The 23,383-nt window shown below is 38.2% G+C and overlaps 1 protein-coding gene across 1 annotated transcript in view; it reads left to right on the forward strand.

Moving 5' to 3' along the window:
- The window catches only part of OTOA (otoancorin), a 29,086-nt gene continuing 5,703 nt past the window's right edge, over window positions 1-23,383 (forward strand). The window contains 22 exon segments of the mRNA XM_088529395.1: window positions 1-155; window positions 495-523; window positions 618-648; window positions 742-769; window positions 1,484-1,571; window positions 2,308-2,439; window positions 3,333-3,568; window positions 3,785-3,888; window positions 6,217-6,323; window positions 6,942-7,081; window positions 9,035-9,158; window positions 9,535-9,750; window positions 10,283-10,450; window positions 10,749-10,889; window positions 11,493-11,548; window positions 11,932-12,049; window positions 12,560-12,633; window positions 13,714-13,849; window positions 15,116-15,306; window positions 17,444-17,537; window positions 18,656-18,782; window positions 21,324-21,511. Of these exon segments, the coding sequence (XP_088385521.1) occupies window positions 77-155; window positions 495-523; window positions 618-648; window positions 742-769; window positions 1,484-1,571; window positions 2,308-2,439; window positions 3,333-3,568; window positions 3,785-3,888; window positions 6,217-6,323; window positions 6,942-7,081; window positions 9,035-9,158; window positions 9,535-9,750; window positions 10,283-10,450; window positions 10,749-10,889; window positions 11,493-11,548; window positions 11,932-12,049; window positions 12,560-12,633; window positions 13,714-13,849; window positions 15,116-15,306; window positions 17,444-17,537; window positions 18,656-18,782; window positions 21,324-21,511 (2,607 nt within the window). The 5' untranslated portion in view covers window positions 1-76.

The following is a 23,383-nucleotide window of genomic DNA, read 5'->3' on the forward strand; positions in this document are numbered from 1 at the left end:
ATTGCCTTTTGACTTTGTTCTTTTTCTTTTCCTTTTTGATCCAAATATCTTCTGATTTTAATAAACTCTAGAAGAAATGTCCAGTCTTTTGAAGATATGGTTCTTATTGATATTAATGAATCATGCTGAGATTACACACAGTCAGAACCCTGAAGGTAAGATCAGAAATCTTATATGAGGGATATAATTTGTGTGAACTGAAAAACCTGTGTGTAGTAAAATAGATACAGTACTGTTTAATAACTAGGACCATATTCTCTGCTCTCATGACTTCATCGAGCTATGCTGGCAAGGAATGTGGCAAACATTGCTTATTGTTTAATAGCCTTTATTTTCACAGTTTTTTTCTTGTAAATGCATTTAATCCAAACTGTACTGAATTAAATCTGTGTACTTATTGCTTTAATCACTGAATACAATCTATATACTTTTGTTTAATACTTTCTGATGGTAAAGCATTAAATGAGTTTTATTAACGGGATAATCTTTTACAGGTTTGCCTCCATTATTACAAAAAGCTGTGGTTAGTATTTTTATTTGATCTCTTTAATAACATTTTATAATATAATCTAAAGCTATATATGTTATTACCTATACTTATCATTTTTGTTCGTTAGGAAGAAGTAATAACTGGAAAATATCTGAATGGTAATGTATAAAATTGCTCCTACGTATGCTACTAAAAGGAATTAAAACTCAGTGTCTCACAATAACTCTCTCTGTTCAATTTTTTATGCATAGCTCTCCTTGATATACTTCATTTTCAGAGGTAATGTATTACTCTTACCATCTTAATTTTCAGTATTATCTTACACTTCAAATTGATTAGATTCATTTCCACGATATTGGAACATTATGGATAGAATGAAATTGGCGTATATGATTACTTTGATTTTGATCTGCTGTGAGAAGTATTTGGCCTTTAACATGAATAACCTGGCTTTGTGATAATGCAAAAAGAATACACAGAATGAGGCTAAGAATAAATGCAAGCTACAATTTTCACAAGCTTTGATAATTACCTCTCCTCTTAGGCTTTAGAAAAGCTTCTTAAGAAAATGAGCTGTAGTTCCAGCTGTCTGACCATCTTCTTTCTGAATTATTTGCTGATTTTGTCTAAACTTGAAAGAGTAGGACGAGCCACAGAGTCAGGTCCATTCCTAAGTATTTTGAGAAAATCAGTAGTTGGGTAAAGAAGAAACACTGAGAGAAAGGCAGCAGAAATTAGTCACTGTACAGTCTCACTGCAAGTCACAAAGGGCATGAGGAGATGCCAGGACATGTGCTGCCCTAGCCACAGCAGAGCTTGTCTCAGGGCTGGAGGTGGTGCTGATAGTGACAATTTGGAAAACTGAGATCGTTGTAAATACTTATATCATTATGGTGCTACAGTGCTTCTCATATTCTCATTTTTGCCTTGTAGTCTACTATTTTACATGTTGTATTATTTTATTGGCATTTTTGCTCCTGTTTTCCTTTGCAGTTCTAATGTCTGGACAGCAGATATGCTTGCAAAAGTCATGGCATATTTTCATGCCCAAGAAGTTATGCTTAGTCTTAGCAGCTTACAGGTGTGTACCATTTAAAATACATCAGAATTCTTATGAAATAAAGACTGAAAAATATAACCTGCCAAAACTGGGTGGTGAGTAATAGAGATAACTAATAGATTTTTTTATAACAAAGCAGCTAATTATGAAATTGGAGCAGTGTCTTTTTTTTTTTTTTTCTCTAAGACTGCAGCAGTATTCAAAGACTAAATAATAAGAAAAGAAACCCTTTTGCTTCTCCTCTGGTGGGCATTATATTTTCCCTGTTTCAAAACAGGCACTAGGTAGTTAACAGGTAATGCAGTTTGATGTGAGAGAGTCTATTTTGGACTTATGCCTAGGTACAGACTTTCTACCCAATCTAGTTTCATGTTTTTTTTTCAAAATTAAGGTGATAATAGTATGGAGAGCATACGTGATTTTTAGAGGACTTTCAAAAGTTTGTTTTCACAGCTCTGCTATGAGGCAGAAAAGCACTATTATTGTTTTTATGAAGGGAGAAACTAAGGAATTTCTGTTGATGGAACTTGCTCATGAAGCCAGAAGTAGGATTTCAAAGTTTTTATCTCTCAGCATTAAATGTAAATTATTTTTATTAACTGTTTGTGTTGACTATAGCTGTTCTAGTCATTGACAACATAGGCAGCACAGGAAGTCTAGCACTTCTGCCTCCTTAAACAGAGATTCTTAGGCAATAAAGGATACCCCCAGGAGAATGCCATGAGTTCTATTTATATTATTTTTTTCTATACTTCAGATGTCCATAAGAAGTTACCTGAAGTCCCTTTTATACCAGCCTAGGCAACTGCTATCTGAATTTCAACAGCTTGACCAGCAGCAGTTTCAGACTGCAATGAAATATCTCTTCAACAGCAGGAAGGACCGCCTGGTAAGTCACATTGCACTGTGCAAAAACAGCTGTTCCCGGGAGCTTGGATAAGCAGGAGCAGGTCAGGCTGAGGGGATCACGGGGCACATTATGCGCTGTTCACTGCCGGCGTGGATTTGATTCCAGGATCCCATCAACACAGATATATTTGGAGGATGGAGATTAATCTGGGGGAAGCAGAGGATGTTTTCCTGAGCACAGGAGGTGCCTGCCCAGAACAAGTATTGTATGTTCCCCAGTGCCAGAGTGCATGGGAGAGGGAACCAGGTCAGCAGCTCATGTGTCCTGTCCATGAACTGTGAACTCCCTTCCCATGTGGTATTCCCAAAGCCTTCCAGGCTGGATTATATAGGAGTAACAGATCATCAGACCTGGAGCTACCAGCCCTGAGCATGTCCTGGGCATGTTGACTTGTGAGATGGAGAACAGCCCAATCATTCATCTTCAGCCAGGGCGACTTTATTCCTTTGGGTTGTTTCTTTAATATTGCCCAGCCTTCTGGAGGTGTGTTTGTAGTAATCGCTGCGAGAAATACTGCATGGGAAAAAGTCTTTTCCAGAGATATCTGTGTATTAAATTATATATGAAATAATATCCATTTTATTCTGCAGGCCTTTCGTTTTTCCAATTATCTAAATCTTTCATGAGAGCATACAATATAACTTCAGCCATTTGGGTACTTTTTCTGCTTTTCATTTTGATTTTGTTAAAAGATTCAAGCTGGTCTCTGGTCAACGGCAGAAATGAATTATCTGAAGTAATGTAGCTGGACAGTAGTTTGTAGTTGTTCTTCAGAATAGCACCTTGTTGTTTATACAGTGCTTTTTGTCAGGATTCACAATGAACAATTGAATTAATCAGTTTGCATTATTTTAACTGTTTGTTGCTTACAGGAATTGGGAAGTATTATTCTTGATTTGGATAAGATTAGAGAGAATGTTTTTCAAAGCCCAGGAGTAAACAGGACCTTGTTCCTTATAACATTGGAAAAATGTTTCCTGGCTTTGAGTGCTATGGAGTGTGTGGATATCCTGAGCCAGGTGCTGCGTGTGTCAGCAGTGCACTATCTCCAACCCGCTGTCGTTGGGAGCCTCCCAAAAGACCTGCAGGAGGATGCTTTCAGAAACTTGTAAGCCCTTTATTTTCCAGTTAGCACAATTAATAATTTGTAGCATTTACTGCTTGTATATCCTTATAAAAGGAGGTTACTACATGGTGTCTGTACCTGTTCTGCAGATAGAACTTTCTGTTTATATGTTGCTGTTTCTAAAAATTTTTGTTCCTGTGTATCATTTTAAGAAAAAGTTTCCTCATTATTGAATTCATATCCCATTGTATCACTTAGATCAGCAATATTCAAGGACCTGTATGACAAAACTTCAGCAAATACACAGAAAGCTCTATATGGCTGGATGAAGCAGATTCTACAAAAATCCTATAACACCAGTGGTATGTTATATGCAAAATATTTCCTTCTTGTTTATGTACAATAACAGAAAGACAGTCAGCAAACGGTCAGACCATTGTATTGAATTATTTCCCCATTTGAGAGAGAACTGATTTATGAGCAGTTGTCTTGAAGACCTTACTTTTCTGCCAAATATTGTAAACACAATGTTTGTTGTCCAAAACAAACAGTTCTCTAACGATGCTTGTTCTTCACCACTGCTTTTCTGCACAGAGCTAGGCACAAAGTCTCTCTACTCAAGTATTTTTTCTAAAGCTTTAATGGGGTGAAGTCTGCACCCTCTGCCCGGGTGTGCTGCTATCATGAACTCTTGTTCAGACTAGAAAAATACATTTACCTTGCAATAGGTGAGCCAATAGGTGAGCTTAAAAATTACAATGAAAAAAGCAGGAAGTGAGAAGCTCCTACTGTATGTGGCAACAACACATTCAGAAAAGCGGCAAGATGATGAAAAAGTGAATTTTTACTACCTCCTCCGATTTAATGTATATTTTTCATGTCTGCCATGTTAATGTGTGTCCTAGGCAGCTGTGTCTCTGCTGGGCCTGGGTAGCGGGGACTCCACGAGGGGGCTGTAGAGCTGCAGCGGCACCAACACGTCGGGCAGGCGAGGGGGCTGCAGAGAACATCCCAGCAGCTGCCGCTGCAGCAGCAACTTAGGCTTTTACCTGCTTTTCTTCCTCTTCTTCCCCTGGGAATTAAAGGCCAAGTACCCACTTGCTTCAGCAGGGCAAAATCTGCCTCCTGGGACAGCTGCCATTCTGTAATGTCGCAGGGGCGAAGCTCGCAGCACTGCCTTGGGTCAATATTAATGCTCCTTCCCAGGCGGGGATGCAAACATGCAGTCCTTCCATGGCGCACAGCAGCACGGGCAGAAATTCACCCCATCAGACATCCCCAGGTTGTTAAAAGAGCACCCAGCTAAGGAGGGGCTGAAAGCTGCTGTGCCTCTTCTAGAGTCCTGGTTGCTGCTGTGACTGCAGGGCGGATACAGTAAATCCATCCTCATATCTGTGGTGTTTCCTTGGCTGTCTTCCTGGTCACTGCGTTGGCAAGTGAGGACTTGTCATTTTCAGGGTCTTGGAATCACAGCTTCAGGAAGCATCTTTGTCACTCAGGCACTTCTCAGTTGTTCTGCATTAAAAATGCCAGTGTATTTGGAGATGAAGCGAGCTGATGGCCTTTCTAAAAGCAGGAGGCTGTAAAGATTGAATTTTATTCCTCAGCTATTAGGAACAAAACAGCTTTGGGGAAACGCAGTCACTAGGGTTGATAACTGCAAGTCTGTTCTTCTCCTAAATGCCACAGTCAACATGGTTAAATTGTGACAGTTTTTGTTTTCCTCTCTATTGCATTCTTCCGCTCTCTTATTACTCCAGTCACGAAAGGTAATATCACTTAAGAGATGGGATCTGACAGGCAGCTGGGAACACGGTGTTGTCTCAGCTAAGGCACTTAGAGCTGTGTTTTCAAAAATCAATTACTGAATAGAGTTCTTCAGTTTCTGGTATTTGTAGGATGATTTTTCAGAGGCTGAAAACTGCAAAATATATTGCTGATATTATTTTAATAGAGATATGAGTGATCAGTGTTGTTGAGTCGTTCAGAGGTATCACCACACTAAGCATCCAAGGCATTGGAGAAAGCAAAGTCTTTATGGCTCAGATTACCTGCCCAGTCCACGAATTAACTTTTTCTCAGGGATTTTTGGATCTTTATTTTTAGTAAAGTACTTCTCAATCCTTGAAAAATGTTGCTGAGTGAATTACATTTTTAGTTGTTAGGCAATATTTTATATTTTTGCCAACATTTTTTCCTTATAGCTATAAGATTGAGTTTTAATGTTCTCCATTATTAGTACTGCCTATTCGTGAAATAAATGATAGCGCCAATAATAGTACCTAGGAGATATAAAAGTGTTATGAAGTAGCGTGGCTTCCTGGTGTTATTAAATTATGTAGGTGATTAGGAAAACTGATTTTAAAAATGCTCCTCCATATTTAATATCAAATTTAATTTCTCCCATCCCATACTTTTTTAATTAAACAACATACAAGATTAATCAATTCATATGAGAAAAATTTAGACATTCAAGAGACTATTAATTTCATTTTAGAAGTATGGACTTATAAAAAATGTGGCGCTAAAAACTGGTTAATGAAATTAACCTGCTCTGTGTGTTAAGGATTTTTCTGATTTGAAGATTTTTTTTTTTGAATTGTATGTGAATAATAAGGTACTTGGTACAATGTTATTTGAAAATAGTGATGTTCTTAACATTGTAGTGATTATTTATTTGTACAAAACAGAATTCAATAAGTCAACTTCTTGGGTCAGTGCAGAAAATTTATGGATTTTGGGAAGATACATGGTCCATCTCCCTTTAGAAGAAATTCTGAAAATTAGTCTCAGTGAAGTAAGTAATGAAATAAGTTTGGATGTATCATTGCCAAGTGTTGTGAGATACAAACAGCACGAACATAAGCACAAACTAAAACATGAGTATGAAGCTTAGGTATTTTTAATTGTTTGAGGTTAATCCAAATCAATTGTTAATCAAATATTCCTCTGTTTGTATAATTCAAAAGTCCCTAATGTTTATGTGCAATTATTTATCTGTATCAGACTTCTGTGACATGTACTGAGGAAAGGAGGGGCCCATGATGGAATCATAGAATCATAGAATGCTTAAGGTTGGAAGGGACCTCTAGGGTCTCTAGTCCAACCCCTCTACATACGTAGGGTCACCTACAGCACGTGGCACAGGACTGCGTCCAAGCAGGTTTGGAAGATCTCCAGAGAAGGAGACTCCACAACCTCTCTGGGCAGCCTGTTCCAGTGCTCTGTCACCCTCAAGTTATTTGAAAGTTTGGCAGGAAATCCATTATTCAACTTTGCCTTCAAAAATGCTGTATCATGCAAATTTATCTTGTTCCTTTCACTGTGACATAAATGGAATTAATTAATTTGCAGTGTCAAAGATATATGTAGTAGTTGCATAATCCTGACACATGATTTGGTTTGCATTAAACAGATAAGACTGTTCATTAGCTATGACAACGCAACGAAGCAGTTGGATGCAGTATATGATATCACACCAGACCTAGCGCGAGCTTTCCTAGAAATAATAAACTCATCAGGATTTGATATAAGAAACACTTCAACGATCTACAGGCAAGACTCCTCTATCTGGCTGTGTATGGAGAGAACAAATAAGTCTGACTTGCATTTGCAGCCTGAGCCTTGTTGCCTGCTATGAGAAACGGGGAATACAGGCATGTGACGGGCAGTGAGTACAGTGAGACAACTGGGATAGCAGGACAGAAGCCACCGTGACTCTCTGAATCACTGAAGTTGGTTTGTGGAAATCATGTAACTGTCAGGATTTAAAGAGGAAATCTTACACTGCCCAGGCTGCAGCGTGTTTAACATCAGTTATCACACATATCCAACGTATGTCACCAGGAAGGTCGAGAAGTGAACCGATAAAAAGCCAATTCTGCCTATTCTTTATGAATAGTGCACAGGCTGGAGATGAGCCACAGCTGAATGCTTGTGACTCTTATATGTGTAAGCAGCAAACTGTTTTTAGGGCTGTCAGATCCGTACTGAACTTGCTTTAGCAAAATTTATTTTTAAAAAAGGTCTTATTCATAAATATGCAGTAGGTGAGAGCCATGTGCAAGAAAGTGCTGTAGTCTACATTTACATTTACGCTGTCATATAAATGTAGGTATTTAATCCCAAGCCACCACTGCCTGATGTTATTTCTAATCTCCTTGGGGAATACCTGGGAGTTTTAAACTAACAGGAAAACTTGCTTTATTGCTGCAGAACTCCTGTCATTATTGTAGTGTAACTCATTGACTTCCATGAAGTATGTTGATCTTTGATGATGTGAGCGAGAGAATTATGCCCACATTCTAAATTTCAATGTCAGAAATCTTAAAAAAGATTTTACCACTCATGAGAGGTGCCAGATTCTTACAAATGAGAGAAATGTCATGCTCCATATTCCTTAATATATTCCATTTTTACAACACACTTATTTTATATTACTCATTTTAAGCATACTGATGATTTAAATGCACTTTTACTTTTATGAAGCAATATTATTCATTGCTGCTAATCCCAAAGGAGATGAAGAGCGGTTGGTGGCTATGTGATAATGCATCAAATGGTAATTATTTGTTATAAAATTGCAGTTAACAGGTATTTCTTTGATTTGTGTGTTAGTTTGGTGACGTCCTGTGAATTCTGATGGGCTACTGTAACAGTATTTCGTTACTGCACTAAGCAGGCTATTGCTGAGTGACTAGAGGTGCTAAAAGCTGAGGCTGCACTGCAGATTTTTAATGAGTTTATGATGGTGCTGCAGCGATATCCGCTGTTGGTCTCATTAACATCTGGACACTGCAGTAAAGGCTCTGCTTGCACATGAAAACTGCTGTGCTGGCACAACAGAGCCCGCGAGCCTGGGTGGTTTTCTCGTAACCAAGGTTGAATAGTCATGTTAGATGATGCAAAAACATCTACACAGGGGCCAGTCATATCTATAACTGGCTGTGACATGGATAAGGAGCTGCATTTGATGTGAAATATAGCAGATGTTGCTTAAACTTGAAATGCTAATGAGAGACTATGTGATGCTCTAGCTACTGCTCTAACACAGGAATGAATTACCTTAAAATCCAAGCAGCACTTAAAGCAGAGCTTAAATCATCCAATGACTCCAAATAAGAGTTCAGCAAGCCTCTTCTAGAGATGTCTTAACAGCCCATTGCCCTTTTCAAAGGAGAGACCAGAGTATCCCCAGTTCTGCAGAGGGTGGTCATGTCTGGCAGCTGTGAAGAGCCTGCCGTGGGCATGGGGAATCGGGAAGCCTTGCATGCTGACAGCAAAAACCTTCCGGGTAGAGTTTAATTGAATGTAGAGTGTGCTCTCATAACCAAATCTCAGACCATGTGGAGTTTTAAAGACTGCAGTTTAAAGTATTAGTCACCAACAGAAAAGATCCAGAGGTTTTGAGAATCAGTGGGGTATATCATACTGTAGTTCACTCTCCTGAAAGTGACATCAGTCATTTCAGGCATTTCAGAAGATAGCTAATATATTTCTTCTGTGTAGGCTGGGTTTATTGGTTTGCTTTTATGATGACATGGAACAGATGGATGCCGCTGTGGCCCGGGCTTTACTTCATCAAATGATTAAATGCAACCAGTTGAGAGGTTTCCAGGCTGAAGTTCAGAAGGTGGGTACGGTTTTTGTTCCTCTTCCCTAACCTAATCCTGAGCAGAGAGGAGGGACTTCTTCAATTCAGAAAGAAAAGAGTGGAAAAAATCCTGGGATCTAAGAAATAAATGGAAATAGTCCTTGAGTATATAGTGCAAGCAATAAAAGCCCATTTCTGCTTTTTATAGCTGCTTTTTTCTTTTCATCACCCTTGTTTCCTCACATTCCATATTCTTTTGACAAGTGTAGTTCTGCTTTAGAATTTTTGTGAAGGATGTGGCTGTTATATGCTTGCTAATGCCTATTCCCAAAACTCCAGTTAAAGTTTGGGGTGATAACGGAGACTGGTTCTTGGCAGATTTTTGTTTCCTGTCTGTTTTCTTTATTCCTTTCAGCTCAAGGCTCAACTCCTGAATATTGCCATGCAAAACCAGACATTGAATGATACACTTGGATCTCTGTCAGATGCTGTGGTTGGACTGACTTCAAGTCAGTTGGAATCACTGTCACCTGAAGCAGTGCATAATGCTATTTCAACATTAAACCAAGTCTCTGGATGGGCAAAAAGCCAAGTTATGATTTTAGCTAGTAAATATCTCTCTTATGAAAAGGTATGTCTGTTAGAACTTTCCTGTGTTTGATTTTTAAAAGTGAGATTACTTTTTCTGAATGATAATTTTGTGTCAATATGGGACTTTCTTAAAACTGTTAGTGATCTGAACATTCTGTTCAATTCAAATAAAAACATCTAAGACTGTAACACCGAATATAATTCTTTAGCAACAGAGGGAATGTCAATTTGCAGTTGGCAGTTGTATTTATAGTTTTGTCTGTATCGCTGCCCTTTGCAGCAGAATTTGCATGCTCAGAGATTCCAGACTATATATTTAAATACACTGTAGTGAAAGGAGTCAGGTTCCTCTCTGAAATATCAAAGGAGGAGCCTCTGGGAAAATTGTCCCGTTTGTTCCCTGGACAGTCTTATTAGAATTGAAAGAAATTTGAGAGAAGTGCATCCCTGGGTCCTGAGCAAGAAATGTATTAGGTGTTCAGTATACTTTTTATTTACTTTTGTGCTTTTGCTTTTAGATATGTCCATTATTCCTAGATCACAAAACTTTGTCTGCTCTGTTTTCTCTCTAGGTTTTATCATTTTATAATATTAGTCAAATGGGTGCATTGGTAACTGGAATTAGCACCCAGTCATTATACAACATGAACCCAAAGGAGCTTTTGCAAGTTATTCGAGGCACAACATCCCAGTACTCGTCTGACTTATCACCTGCACAACATCAAGGGATCCTCAGGAAGGTAATTATAACTCACTATTATATAGTGAGTTCTGTTCGTGCAAAAGCACACGCAGAACATGATTTAAAATGTTGTCATTGAGATGTGGATTTAAGCTCAATGATTAATATTCCTAATATTCTTTCTGAACACCAAATATGCGTGAGATCCTGTCTCTTACTTAGTTCTGTGGCATTTTTAATGCGTACATGTGTTTCCCTTATACTCTTAAGAGGATGTTACACAGAATTGAAAGAAGGACAAATCCTGTAAATCTAAACATCAATTCTAAAATGTCTTTGCCTCTTCCTATTTTTAGATAGCTGCATCTAGAGATTTTTCTTCATCAATCACAGATATACAAGGGGCTTTCTTTAAAGAAATATCTCTTTCTGATTTATGGAAGGATGCTGGATATAACTCTTCAATGATGAAAGAAAAAGAACTAAGAAGAAGCCAGGTAAAATAAATAAATAAATTATATAAATTTCCCTTTCCACTGTGATTTAGTAGGATGGGAAAGTAGAAAAAGTGGTGTAATAAATATGTGTAGGAGAAACATAGGTAACAGGAAAGAAATAGCCCAAATACACCTTGACATAAGCAACAAGAGGTCACTGAGCCTAGTGAGACACTATTACTTAAAGTGATGTATAAATATACTGAGTTTAAAAATCTTCAAGACTGTCACATAAATTTTTCTCTCCTGGGTACTGTGTACTAGACATCTGCATGTAGAGGCAGTCCTCTGGCTCTGTCTGTGGAGATTAGAGGTTGGGCCAGATGATCTCCAGAGTTCCCTACAAACCTAAATTATTGTGTGTAGTTGTATGTCCTGAACATGTTTAGCTCTATTCCACAGTGCAGTCAGTGAAGTCTTATCATGAAAAAAAAAAGGTTCAGCACCCAATGCGAAACATTTTGGTTAGTAAAGTTGGACCACAGCAAATGCTTTTAGAACATCAGAGAAAAATAAAAGTACCAAAATCCTGTAGCAGTTTTTGTGTCTTTCAATGGTTTTGGCAAAGATTACCTTTACATATAGTTTTTTTTTTTATTTCAGGCTTTGTATCTGTACAAATTATTGTCAAAGAAAAACTCTCCTGATGAGCTCTTAAGGTATGGATGATAGTCTCTCTTCATATGGGGTTTAGGTTTAGTTTTGTAGTCAGATTGACTTTGAAATAAATACTATGTGCTTTTGTACTGTTCTGTACTTACAGAGCATCGTTCATTCCTAAGTACTCCAGGTCAATTCACCTTTCTTATTGAAAGGGCCTCCAAAACCAAAATCAGGATCAAAGTATTGCAGGCCATGGGATATTTTATGGCTCAGTCAACATTTTTCAATTTAGTTACAGTTTTACTTTCAAAGCCTTTAAATTATGAGAGAGAAAAGATAAAGGTAGTCATAGAAATTTTATCGTGGGACATGGCTGTGGAGAGTAAAGACTTGATCCTGCTCATGTATTCCAGAGATCGTATTTTGTTTCCTCTATCAGCACAGGACAGCTCGTAAAAGGAGTAACTTGTCAGCTCATTGAAAGTATGGGAGCAGACTTTTTCTTAAACAATTTTAAATTCTTTGAAAAGAATCTTCATCTGCTTTCTCCATATCAGGTAAAACAAACAAACAAACAAAGATTTGTGTGTATAAATGTGCTATTCAATACCCAGACTGTAGGTAAATTAGAATTTGGTTCATTTTTTTTCATTTTTTTCCCCAATTTTATATGTGCAAATTTGTCTGTTAACATATTTAATTCAAATCTTGTATGTATGAATTTGTTTGTTAACACGTTTCATTTTTGCTAGTTAATTTGTTGCTTAGAAATTGCAAGAGATTTCTATAGGCCTTCTAACTTTTTTAAAATATAAGTATTCCATTTGAAAATAGATGTTAGTTTTGGAAACATATATAAATGATCTCATGTATCCAAATGCAGGATGTTTCATCTCTGATGTTTGCAAAGTGAAAATTTGGAACGGCTGTGTAAAAGAAGTCAAATGAAGCTGCTTTCTGAAGATAATATGCATGGTCTATGCTAATTTATAAAGTGTAATAAACAAAATACATTGGTATTCTTCTTCAAGATCACAAATGCTTAAGCTTTTTTGTTGTTTTTTTAGGTTAATTGTTTGGCTTGGAAATTTTGGAAAGTCTCCAATGCATCTATGCCTCCCTTATTCTTAATAGTTCTTCCGTAAGTTGTATTGTATTACATCTTGAGTTACTGCTCTCATTTCGAGTAATCCTTGTGAGCATTTTTAAGTAACCCCTTCACTCCTAGCAAAACTGGTAGTTCAAACAAATAGTAGTTTGTGACCAAAAATGTGGTCACTGATTGCAGACAAATCCATGTCATCTGAGAGTTGGTAACACCAAGTATCTTTTAATATAGCCAATTTTTGGTTGCTATTTTATGAGTTTCATTATTTGGTCTTTTTTTGTGAGGATGAATATGTAAGATAAAGCCATTGGGTTACTGCCCAAGTATAATGCTCTCTGTGGTTATAAATATTTCAGTGTGTTTTAATATTTTTTTGTAAGTAATCAAAACTTTCTATCATGTAAGTGGCCAAGCAATATTTAGTGCCAGCCTTTTCCCTCCAAAAATAAATTATAATTTTATATTGATTCTGAACTGAACAGCTACTCACTTAATAATTCACTCCTTTTTTTAAAAAAAATCTTTCTTCCCCCTAGCTGAAAGAGAGGAAAAAATGAAAGAGAATTATTTTTTACCTGAAACATTTTTAGTTGAGAAAAAAAAATCCGATAAAAAGTATGAAAAGAAAATAATTCTGTTTGAAAGGCACTATCTATACTAAAGAAAAAACACACTGAATTAATAATAATAGAAAGATTGTGATACATGAGAGGCTGCAATGTGCAGCACCAAGTACTGGCAAACAGCTGCGTGTTGCTTGCTGAGGGCCATCAGGAGCCCCTGGTGTCCCTGCCTTTCGGAGCCCGAGGTGAGTGTGGATAGGGCTTCCCTGGCAAAGGTGTCTGCTGTTCCTGATGGCAGCCAGCTGCGTTTGGTTTTAATTGGCAGCAATTCCTGCATGTTCATGGAAAGGGAGCCTGCTCCAAAAATTCTTGTTGTTCTTAACCCACCACCACATCTTGAAGGAAGAAAGTTCCTGGTCTGCCTAGTTTCTGGTTATTTAAGATTAGATTTGTATCTGAATTTTTCTATCACCACAGACTTTATGGGGGGTGGTTATGGGCACACAAAGATCAGTTTTATGTTCTGAGACCGTTTCAATTCTTTCGGCAGGGTTGAGCATCTGGAATATGTTTCAGGCTCTTCGTGTGTCCCTTTCATTGCACGTCTGGGAAAGACTGAGATGGATCTTGTGAATCCAGGTCTTCACAAACAGAGCGCTGTCCTGCAGAAAGTTCTGGAGTGCCTGGTAGGCACAGTGAGAGAGGAGCAGTGGTGGGAGGGAGAGCTGCAAAAAGAGTAATTTGTGATTATCCCCTGACAATCCCTAACTAAGTGGAAGTGGTTGCATTCACTTTTTCTCTCCCTGTATTCATGCGTGGTGCCTCACAACATTGCAGTGCTTCCTTGTAGTCTCCTCCCTATCTGCATCCCCCTCGTGCTCTCCTGCAGGTAGACAGCAAGCTCTCAGACACAAACTCCCCTCTTCTGTACTTGTACAATGCCTTAGTGCAGTGAACTCGTAGCTGGTGACCTGATGACAGCCCCAAAGGCAATAACATGGCATCCATATTCTGCAGCAGCAGCAGCAATAGCAGCTTAGACTGTAGCCAGGCTTGGAGAAAATGTTAAAGTCTTATGCTTAGGGCCAAGCGAAATATTTGTGATTTTTGGTATTGTGCATGCCCAAGGCCAGCAATAACCAGTTTAACAACCTACTAATTTATTTCTGACAAAAATTAGATGTCTGTAGACCTCAAGTATCCCTGTAACCCCAGAGCTACCCAGAACTTGGTAATATGAGTGTTCTCATGGGAAATCACTGCTAACCATAGTGAACTTCTCAGGACAGCTCAGAGCTGACCCATTTGCGCTTAATGCTGTTCCCCTTGCCCCAGCCTTTGCTGGTCCTGTCCAGCTGCAGGCACAGGTAGCTCCATGGGTGAGGTGGTGCTATCAGGAGTATTTTATCTGGGAGCTGCAGCAGTCCTCAGTAGTTTGGAAAAAGTAGTTCTTTGCTGTAGTTGCGAATATGCATGCTATTATATATGCAGTAACCAGTCCTATAATCCCTGATGTTTATCAGGCACTGAGAGACCCTGCAGAGCTAAGCCTGACGATAGCAGGAGCCTGTGACCCTTTGGCACAAGGGGCCACATGAGCACCCTCCTGCCAGACAGAGCTGCACCACCTCTGTGCTGCCTGGGTCATAACCTGGGTATGGATATGTGGCAGGGGACTCTTTTTTAATTAACTGTCATGTATGATTCAATTTTTAATAAGAATACACTGAAAGCTGTTGCAAGTGCCTATTAAATATTGCCAATTGTATGAGTAATAGCACAAAGTATAAAGTAGCTCTAGACAAAAACTGCAGATTAAGCTGCCAGTGTGAACTGTTGTGCCTTTGTTTCTTAAAGGGTTGTAGAGTTTAAATGTATTTTGATGTAGTTGAGTGATACAGGGCAGGAGCCAAGATTAGCCCTGCCTGCAAGGAAAATGCTCTTTGTTTCAGAATGGATCCATTGCTGATGAATATGATGTTGACCTACTTGGAAATCTAATCTGCCACTTACCTCCGGCCTCTATACATGGCAGAATGTCCCTGAAGGCAATGGCAGTAGCCCTGCATCAATTCAAACTCTGCCGACAGCTCAGCCATGAGCAGAAGATTGAAATTAAATACAAACTCCTCGAGTTATATGGGTAAGGTATTAGATACACCACCTTGCTTCTGCTGATGTTTCAGCCATGCAAATACCAAGCATTTGCTTTGTCCAAATAGCAGTGCAGTGAAAAACAACACAAAGCAACTTCTGTCACTGGCCAAGCGTGGGGGTCTCAGTCTGCTGGAATGACATTTCTGCTCTTGTGGGTAACATGATAACTGTGGAACAGAATATAACCCCAGGGACACCCTGATTGACTTATGTACTTATGTGCAAAAGGGAGAAACTCTGATGTTTGAGACGGGACAGGCAAACCGAATCTCTGTGGTGGCAAGAGAAAGATGGTTGCTGGCAGAGTGCAGAAATGCAAGGAATTGGAAGATGGGAGTGGGATACACAGTGCCCAGGTGTGATGAGAGGAATTAAGAAGAATGTAAGTCCTGGCAGTGGGAGCAAGCCAGAGGAGGAGAGAAAGGGGTATAAAGTTAAACCATCAGGAACAACCAAGTGAGCAGGCTGTTAGAGGTCATTAGTGACTCTGCCTGTGAAGCTAATTTCAAACACACTGCTGCCTCGGTCATGCAAAAGACATGATCTTCTATCTGGCAAAAATATACAATTTCCCTCCTGCCTTATCTCTTAGAAGTATCTTGCATTTGAAAACAGAGACTGGTCACACCGTTCCTACCCCTAGCCATCCCTGCGGTGAAGTGTGCCCACAGTGTTTCCCCCTAGTTGTCAGCATTTTTCTGGTAATTGGATAACTGGAAGTGAATATATAAAAAAGTACTAAAAATGGCATTATTTATTTATCAGATATAAGACAGATGTTGATAGTTTTGCTGAGAGCTATGTTTTAGCTTCTAAACTATACTTTCTACCAGATTCCACCCCTCCATTAATTATCATGACACATTGTACTGAATAATAACTTTTTATTAAGAAAATGTTTGTCTAGTCAAAAACCCTGATAATGGAGCAACAAAACAAATAAAGTTTTCTATGAGAACATAAATCAATAACAAGCCTGTTAGACTATTGTCTTCTTTAGAGTCTTTCAAGCAGAAAATTATCAACCCAGGTGTTTTCTTAAGTCAACCACAAGACAAGTGGGTTGGCTGTCATTTGTCAGATTAATATCAAATAACCCAAACATTCATAGTGCTAAGCTACAGGTATTTCAAAACACCTAGCAACACTCAGAACTGAATTTGAACTTCATTTTTAAGATCTGAATTACTTACAAAAAATTTAGCATGTTATTTCAGGAGTTACACTACCTACCACAGAATTGTTTTCCAAAGAGAAATTGCATATATTTAATTAAATAGGATCTTCCAAGGCATTAGAGCTCTTTTCTATCACATTTAGCATTAGAGATGAAGGAAATAGCACTGACAATAAAAATATGTAGCTAATAAGGTTATGTATCTAAATCTGTTGCTCTTATCATCTCTTATTTTGTGTTTCTGGCTTAAGTTCGTAAAATACAGTGCTAGCAGCTGAGCCTTGCTGCACAGAGCTACTTACCCGAGTTGTTCAGTGAAATCAGACTTTTCACAAATGTTGAGCACCCTCAGCTTCTGTTAATATCAGTGAAAGCTACAGTTGCCTAACAGTGATGAAAAGCAGCCTCTGTAAAGCTGCAAATTGTTAAATATGGGAAGTCATTCAAATTTATAAGCAAGTACTGGCAAGTCTTGTTTGGTTAAAGTATTAGCAAGATTGGTCCTTAGGTCAAAGTAATTGGAAAAGGGATGGTTCAGTTTTGTTCATGAGGTTCCCGCTTCTGTTTTGATACCATTTAACACTGAACTTTATACTGATAAAACTGAGAAAATAGTAAATGGAGTTTTCTAAAAATGGAACTACTTCTCCTTGCTTGAACAATATAGTGCTAAGAATGCTGTGAGTATTGAGGAGAGGGACTGAGAGCTCCACTGCTAGAATGTTTGATGGCTTTCTCTGAGTGCGCTGACAACTCCACTGAAAATGCTGCATGATATTAATAATCATGAATCTTCATGCTTGCATGGGAGTACCTGTCTTTCCATATGATACAGTATAAATATAACTTTGATGTTTTTGTGTCATTTTAAATGCTGGAATAATTTTAGTATCATTTAAGTTGCAGTCATTCTTTGTTAAAGTCATTTTCTAAAATATTTTCTCAGCTCCCCAAAGACCTGGACAGCTGAAACAACGTTAGACGTTGGGCCATTCATAGCTCTGTTGCCAAAAGGAGAATTAAATGTCCTTGCCCTAAAGGTATCTTTTTAATTTCAATTTTTAAAAATGTGAAAGATGGGTTGAAAGTTGAAACTAGGAAAATAATACTGCTGGCAAGGAACTGTGTGTGTTTTCATCCATTCTTTGACTTCATGAATATTTCTGAGATTTCATCTTGAGTGTGATCATAGTATAAACAATTATGTGCATGTGTACAATGATAATTGGTCTTTGTCATTATAGAAGAAAATGGTGCATTTAAAGTGAGCAACACACATATCCAGCTTCCAGCAATTTCAGAATGCAGTACAGTCTTCCTTGCTCCATTTCCCTCCTTTCTAACCATAGAATTTTATTTTCTTACCCCACCGCTAATAATGGGATCATATTGAGGGAGCAAATGTTAAATCAGCGTGTTAAATGCCACGTGGCCCTTTTCCTGCAGGCTAGTGTAATAACACTGCGGTAATGCCACGTAATAATAGCTGATAGCCTCTGCATTGCACTCTGTAGTTTCTTTGCCCTCTAGTTCTTATAATGTATAACTTTTATAAGGAGTAACCTATCCTGGAATGAGGTATTTATTTTTTAATAGAACGATGCAGATATAGGCAGTAAATTTTCCTTGTGAGATAATGCTTGTGTTTGACAGTAGAGAATAAGATTTCAATCGAAAAAGAGATGTCTAGCAAGGTGGAGGAGAGAGGTGAAAATCTCACAAAATCCTAAAAAAGGATGAAGAGGTGAAAATGAATTCTCATAACTGAATTGGATCTTCCCCCTAAATTGTGATATTTGCCTGTCAAACGGAAAACAAACACAGTACTTTTCATAGTTCATTTAAGTAAACTGTGAATTACGTTGCTACAGCACAGTCTGGGGACAGTCTCCAACTCAGGCAGTGTTGAGTGGTTGCCAGAAGCTGTGAATGCTTACAAGAAAGAGAATCACTCTGAATTTGTTTTCTTCCATATATTTTTTCCTTAAGCATCTGCTATTGACCTTTGAGGACCAACCAGTTTACACTCCTCAGGAAGCCGAGCTGTTACTAACCTGTACTTTGCTGAGGCTGGCACAAGTCTTTCTCTGTAGATCATATCCTAACTATTTTAAAAGGGGGAAGAGATGTTTCGTTCATTTTTTTTCTCCTTTTGAAGTTCCCAGATATCATTTTACAAATAGCAAAGAAAATTGGGCCAATATCTTCATCGGAAGAGCTTCTATCAACTGTGTTTGAATTTGTCTCCAACACCACCACCAACAGATCATCTCTCACTAGACCTGGTGAGTATTTCACTTGGTACCTGCACAGTATCAAAATGCCAGATTTACAGTGGTGCCATTTGGTGTCCTGGTGCAGTTTGACCAGACTTTTGGTTTTGCTTTGTTATCAAATGCATTTTGAGAAGCAGGACAATAAAAAGTAATGCCTCAAGTAACTTACCAAGGTTCAGTCTTTTAATAAAACAGTGAGAGTCCTTGCCCTATTGCCTGTAGTTGGCTGATGCAATTACTAGTTGATGAAGCATTTAATTCCATTAAAAGTTTGCATGGTTAAGCACCTCCTGGAACATTTGCAAGTGCACAAAGGGAAAAGATAAATGATTTGGATTTTTTTTATTGTTATTTTTATATTTGGGGCTTTCTTTGTAAGCTGAAGTGAAATTCCTTGAATAAGAAAGCCATGAGAGTAACAAGTTGGTGTGCCAAAAGATTACACACAATTAATCCTTTGCCAGACATGAGTTTATGTTGACTCAGCTGTTCTTCAATCTGACATTGATGACACTGTGTTTTGTTCAAATGGACAAAGTTTATTATAGTGTAAATGTATTTTAGTTAGCAACCAAACATCAGCCTATTCAAATCTCGTGACACTTGTTTTCCTTGTGCAAGGTACATACTTAGACTGCATTCTGTCAGTGGAATAGCTACATGCTTTCCGTTACTTGAAGTTCACCCAAGGATAAATTTTAAACTGTGCCATCTTGTGGCCTGGAAAACAGATGTGCTGTGGGAAGGGCTTTTGAAAGAGCTAAGGAGAATTTAGAACCCAACACCTTTGAGAGGTTTGAGCTAACAATAACAACAGGAACAATTACCAGTGACAGAGTTTTAGTATCTATACCTACATTAAAGGAAAAACAAAAATTGCAGAAAATTTGAGACAGAACTTAGAAACAGTGTATCCGAGATGCAACAATAAAACAGTGGCAGTGCTGGAAATAAAATTTGAGTTGCTTGCATTACAGCACTAGTAAGTTTTATTATAAATGTAGCATGTTCTGCATTGAACTAAGTATGATTATATAGCAAAAGGAAGAATGAGGCAGCATCAGATACAGAAAGCAAAGATAGGGGTCTTGCTAACATATCTGCAGTGTAGCAAATAATAAAATCAGTGTTTTTTCCAAGAACAAAAAATATTAGGTTTCTACGACTTGGGGAAGGGAAATGCATTGTGCATGGACGGGTAGGTAGTATTTACATGAAAAAGACTGACCTTTTGCAGTCAAAAGTGAAACAAAGCAGCTTCACAAGACAGCGGTTTGAAGGCAGAGCAGAATGTCAGCTGGTACAGTAGAAGCTGAACAACATTTTCGTTTTTTCAACAGATTTAGTCTTTTCAGTGTTCTACCCACTACTGCAGCTTTCTTTGACACAAACAAATCCCTCCTCTGCCTCCTTTCAAACTGCAAATCTACTTTGTACATCCTCACTTTAATTTACTTAGCTAGGAAAGCTTAGCTCAGACTCAGCATCTGTGAAATTCTTGCTTTTAATGGCAATGATCATATCTGAAGATGCAGAGATTATTTGGTTTAGATAATTATGTAATACGGGTTTCCAAAATTAGTGACAAGAGAGAGAGTAGTACACAACCACATCAAGATTCTGATTTCTGCTTTCCATATTCCATCCTAGAGGTGGCTGATGCCGGCAAAGACCAGGTGTCATTAACAGACACACAAGGGAAACAGGCTCGTTTAGGCGTGCACAGGGTCAAATCTGTTGATAAATCAGATTTTTAAATATGGTTCGTCTGTCCTAACAGTTCTGTTGTAAGTGAATAACTCTTTCTCGTTCCTGACATTTTATCAACATCCTTGACATAAGGAACAAGTATTGCCCTTCTCTGACACATTCGGTTTCTGTCTTCACCTTGTTTAAATGTCAGGCAAGTCTTACAAGACATCCATCTCTGTCAGTGTGTTTCAGAGAAAAAGGACTGCTCCTGTCTGTTACTTAACTCTTGAGTTAGGTTCACGTATGTGAGGCTTGAACATGGAGAAGCTTATTCAGCTGCACCATTTTTCTTGTGAGGAGCAATGTAGCTGTATTGAGAGCTATTTGCATTTCATTCTTACTCAAACAAGATTCCTGATAAACAGTGTTTTTACCTCAGGATCAGCACTTACCAGGATTTTGTTTCTTCTAGAGAATTAGACGAATGAAAGATCTTGGTTACTCTTAGTATTACATAGATCCAGATTTTAATGTTGCTATAGCATCATATATTTCAAAAATATGTCTATTCCCATTTTCTTTTCCAGCAGGAACTGCATTTGGAGGACAGCAGGAACTGAATTTGGAGGACAATATATAACCAATTTCTTGCAAATTAGGCAAATCCTATCTTTATATCCAGGACATTAATGGTGTGAATATTTAAAGGAATTATTTCATTGCAAGATGATTAACTTATCAATATCATATTGGCTGTAGCTAATCCAGAGTCTGTCAGCCTCTTAAATCTTTGTATTGCTTCAATTTCTTTATTCAGTCTCCTTGAAGAAAACTTGCTCTTTGACTTTTTTCTTCCAGATTGCCTAGGAATCAGATCCCCTTCTTTGGATGAAATTATTAAACTAGCAGAAGCAAATGCCTTTTGGTCAGTTCAGGAACTGAAATGCATGGATGCAGAAACATTTGACAAAGAAGTGGAGCTTCTTGGGACTGTGTCAAGTTTTAACAGCTCCCAGCTTACTGTCTTGAAGGAAAAAGCCAAGGAGGTAAATATCTCGTCTGTAAAGGAAAAATAAATCCATAATTAGATTTGCTGTTATCAAGTTTTACCATTTTAAAGCAACTTTTGCAAGTGTATTTATTGTTTATTGGAAAAATAATGTGAGTTGGTATAAGATTATTGCGCTTGCTTTAGAGTAAACAGGCAAGTAGTTCTGACCTACTGGCAGCTGAACAACTTAAGCACTTTGATTTTTCAACCCTTTTTCAGGTGTTTGTTCCTCACTTTTCTTCTTCATCCTTCTGTCATAGCAAGGGAAAGTTGTGGGGTGCAACCCTACAAGTAGTTTTGGCTGCAGAGAGCCAGAGGGGAAGAGATGACTGACCCCAGCCTGTGTGCAGCTGCCTGTCACCAGTCTCTGCTAGAACTTGTCTCCTATCTGCTTTCCTCTCTGCCTGGCTAGCTACTCCCTAATCCTGTTCTGTCAAAATGAGCCAACATTTGAAAAAAAAAATCCCTTTTAGACTCCCTCAGAGCACTGTGACAGAACCAGGTTAGGAGCATCTACAAGTACAATTAGTTGCAAGCAGAACAAGCCTGGGGGCTGAGCTCTCTGGAGGGAAGCAGACACGGGACGAGGTGGCCCTGGGGAGCATCTCCTTAAACCAGGAGCTGTAGCCAGAGCAGTGCTGCTCACCATGGCCTTTGTGCAGGTGAGGCCAGAAGTGCAGCACTGAGCAGTGAGCTCCGTTCTTAAAACTACTAAAATGGAGTTGAGGAGAAGTGGCACTAACCAGATTTCCAAAGGCAGATGCTGACCCTGGCCTTTGGTCTCTGCTGCCTTGTTGCAGGAGGACAGCAGTCTGCTGCAGCAGATGATTTCTTCTGAAAGACAGCCTCCTTCTGTCCACATGGAGACGTGTGGCTAGGAAAAGGAAAAAAAATACATAACCCTAGAAGAAAATAAAAACACCGCTCATCTGAGATAGTAGAAATGAAAATATTTTACAGCAGAGCAAAATAATGGTATGCTTACAGAGTGCTATGTGTTCTAGGGAAACTACCAACAAGGTTCATGTACTCATATCCCAGCCATATTCAATTAAAAGATACACAGAAAAAATGTACTACATTCATTCAAGTATATTTTGTCTGTGTGAATGTTTATAAGAAGATTGCTGCTAGACAGACAGATTTCCTGTGTAGTAATTTATAAAATACAACATGATGTTAACACTGAGGCGTGAGAAACATGAGAAATCAGATAGTACAGGCAAAGCAACTACAGTTCTTTGAAATTATGTGCATAGGATGCTCTATGTTATTAATTAAAGGGCATCTTTGATTAAATATTTAGTTAAGCCTGCTTTATTTCTCCTAAACTGATTGATACTGCATATTCCTCATGATTTCAAGCTAATTCAGAAAATCCAGTTATCAGATATTGTCTTAATGAAAGTAAGAAGTTTTCAGAGGAGTGTTTCCAAGCTCAGTGATAGTAACAGATGTGAAGATCTGTACTCCTTAGGTGAATGAGGACAATGGAGTGTTTTCATTTTCATGTGTTATGTTATTTATACTGTTATATCTAAGATTTCATATCCATTGTCAGATAATACTAATTAAAGAAGTGGTTCAAATGCTTCATTTTATGACCTAAATCAGGAAATAGACATACAGATTTTTTAAAATGTATGTGTTTCATATACCTCCTAAGCTGGAGAATTAAGAGCATTAAAATTGGGTAATGTTTTATACCATCTCTTTTCTTGGGAAATATACTAATTGGTATTGGTGTAAAAAATAAAAAGAGCCTATGCTTCTTTATTTTTACAGAGCTCTGCAGAATTAGCAGTATTTTAAATTTCATATTAATGTCTTTGTAAAAAATACTGTATGTACGCAAACTTGAAGTTAT

The sequence above is a fragment of the Tinamus guttatus genome, unplaced genomic scaffold, assembly GCF_059628265.1.
Source record: "Tinamus guttatus ecotype Peru unplaced genomic scaffold, ASM5962826v1 Tinamus_guttatus_pri_ptg000330l, whole genome shotgun sequence".
NCBI classification, from domain to species: domain Eukaryota; kingdom Metazoa; phylum Chordata; class Aves; order Tinamiformes; family Tinamidae; genus Tinamus; species Tinamus guttatus.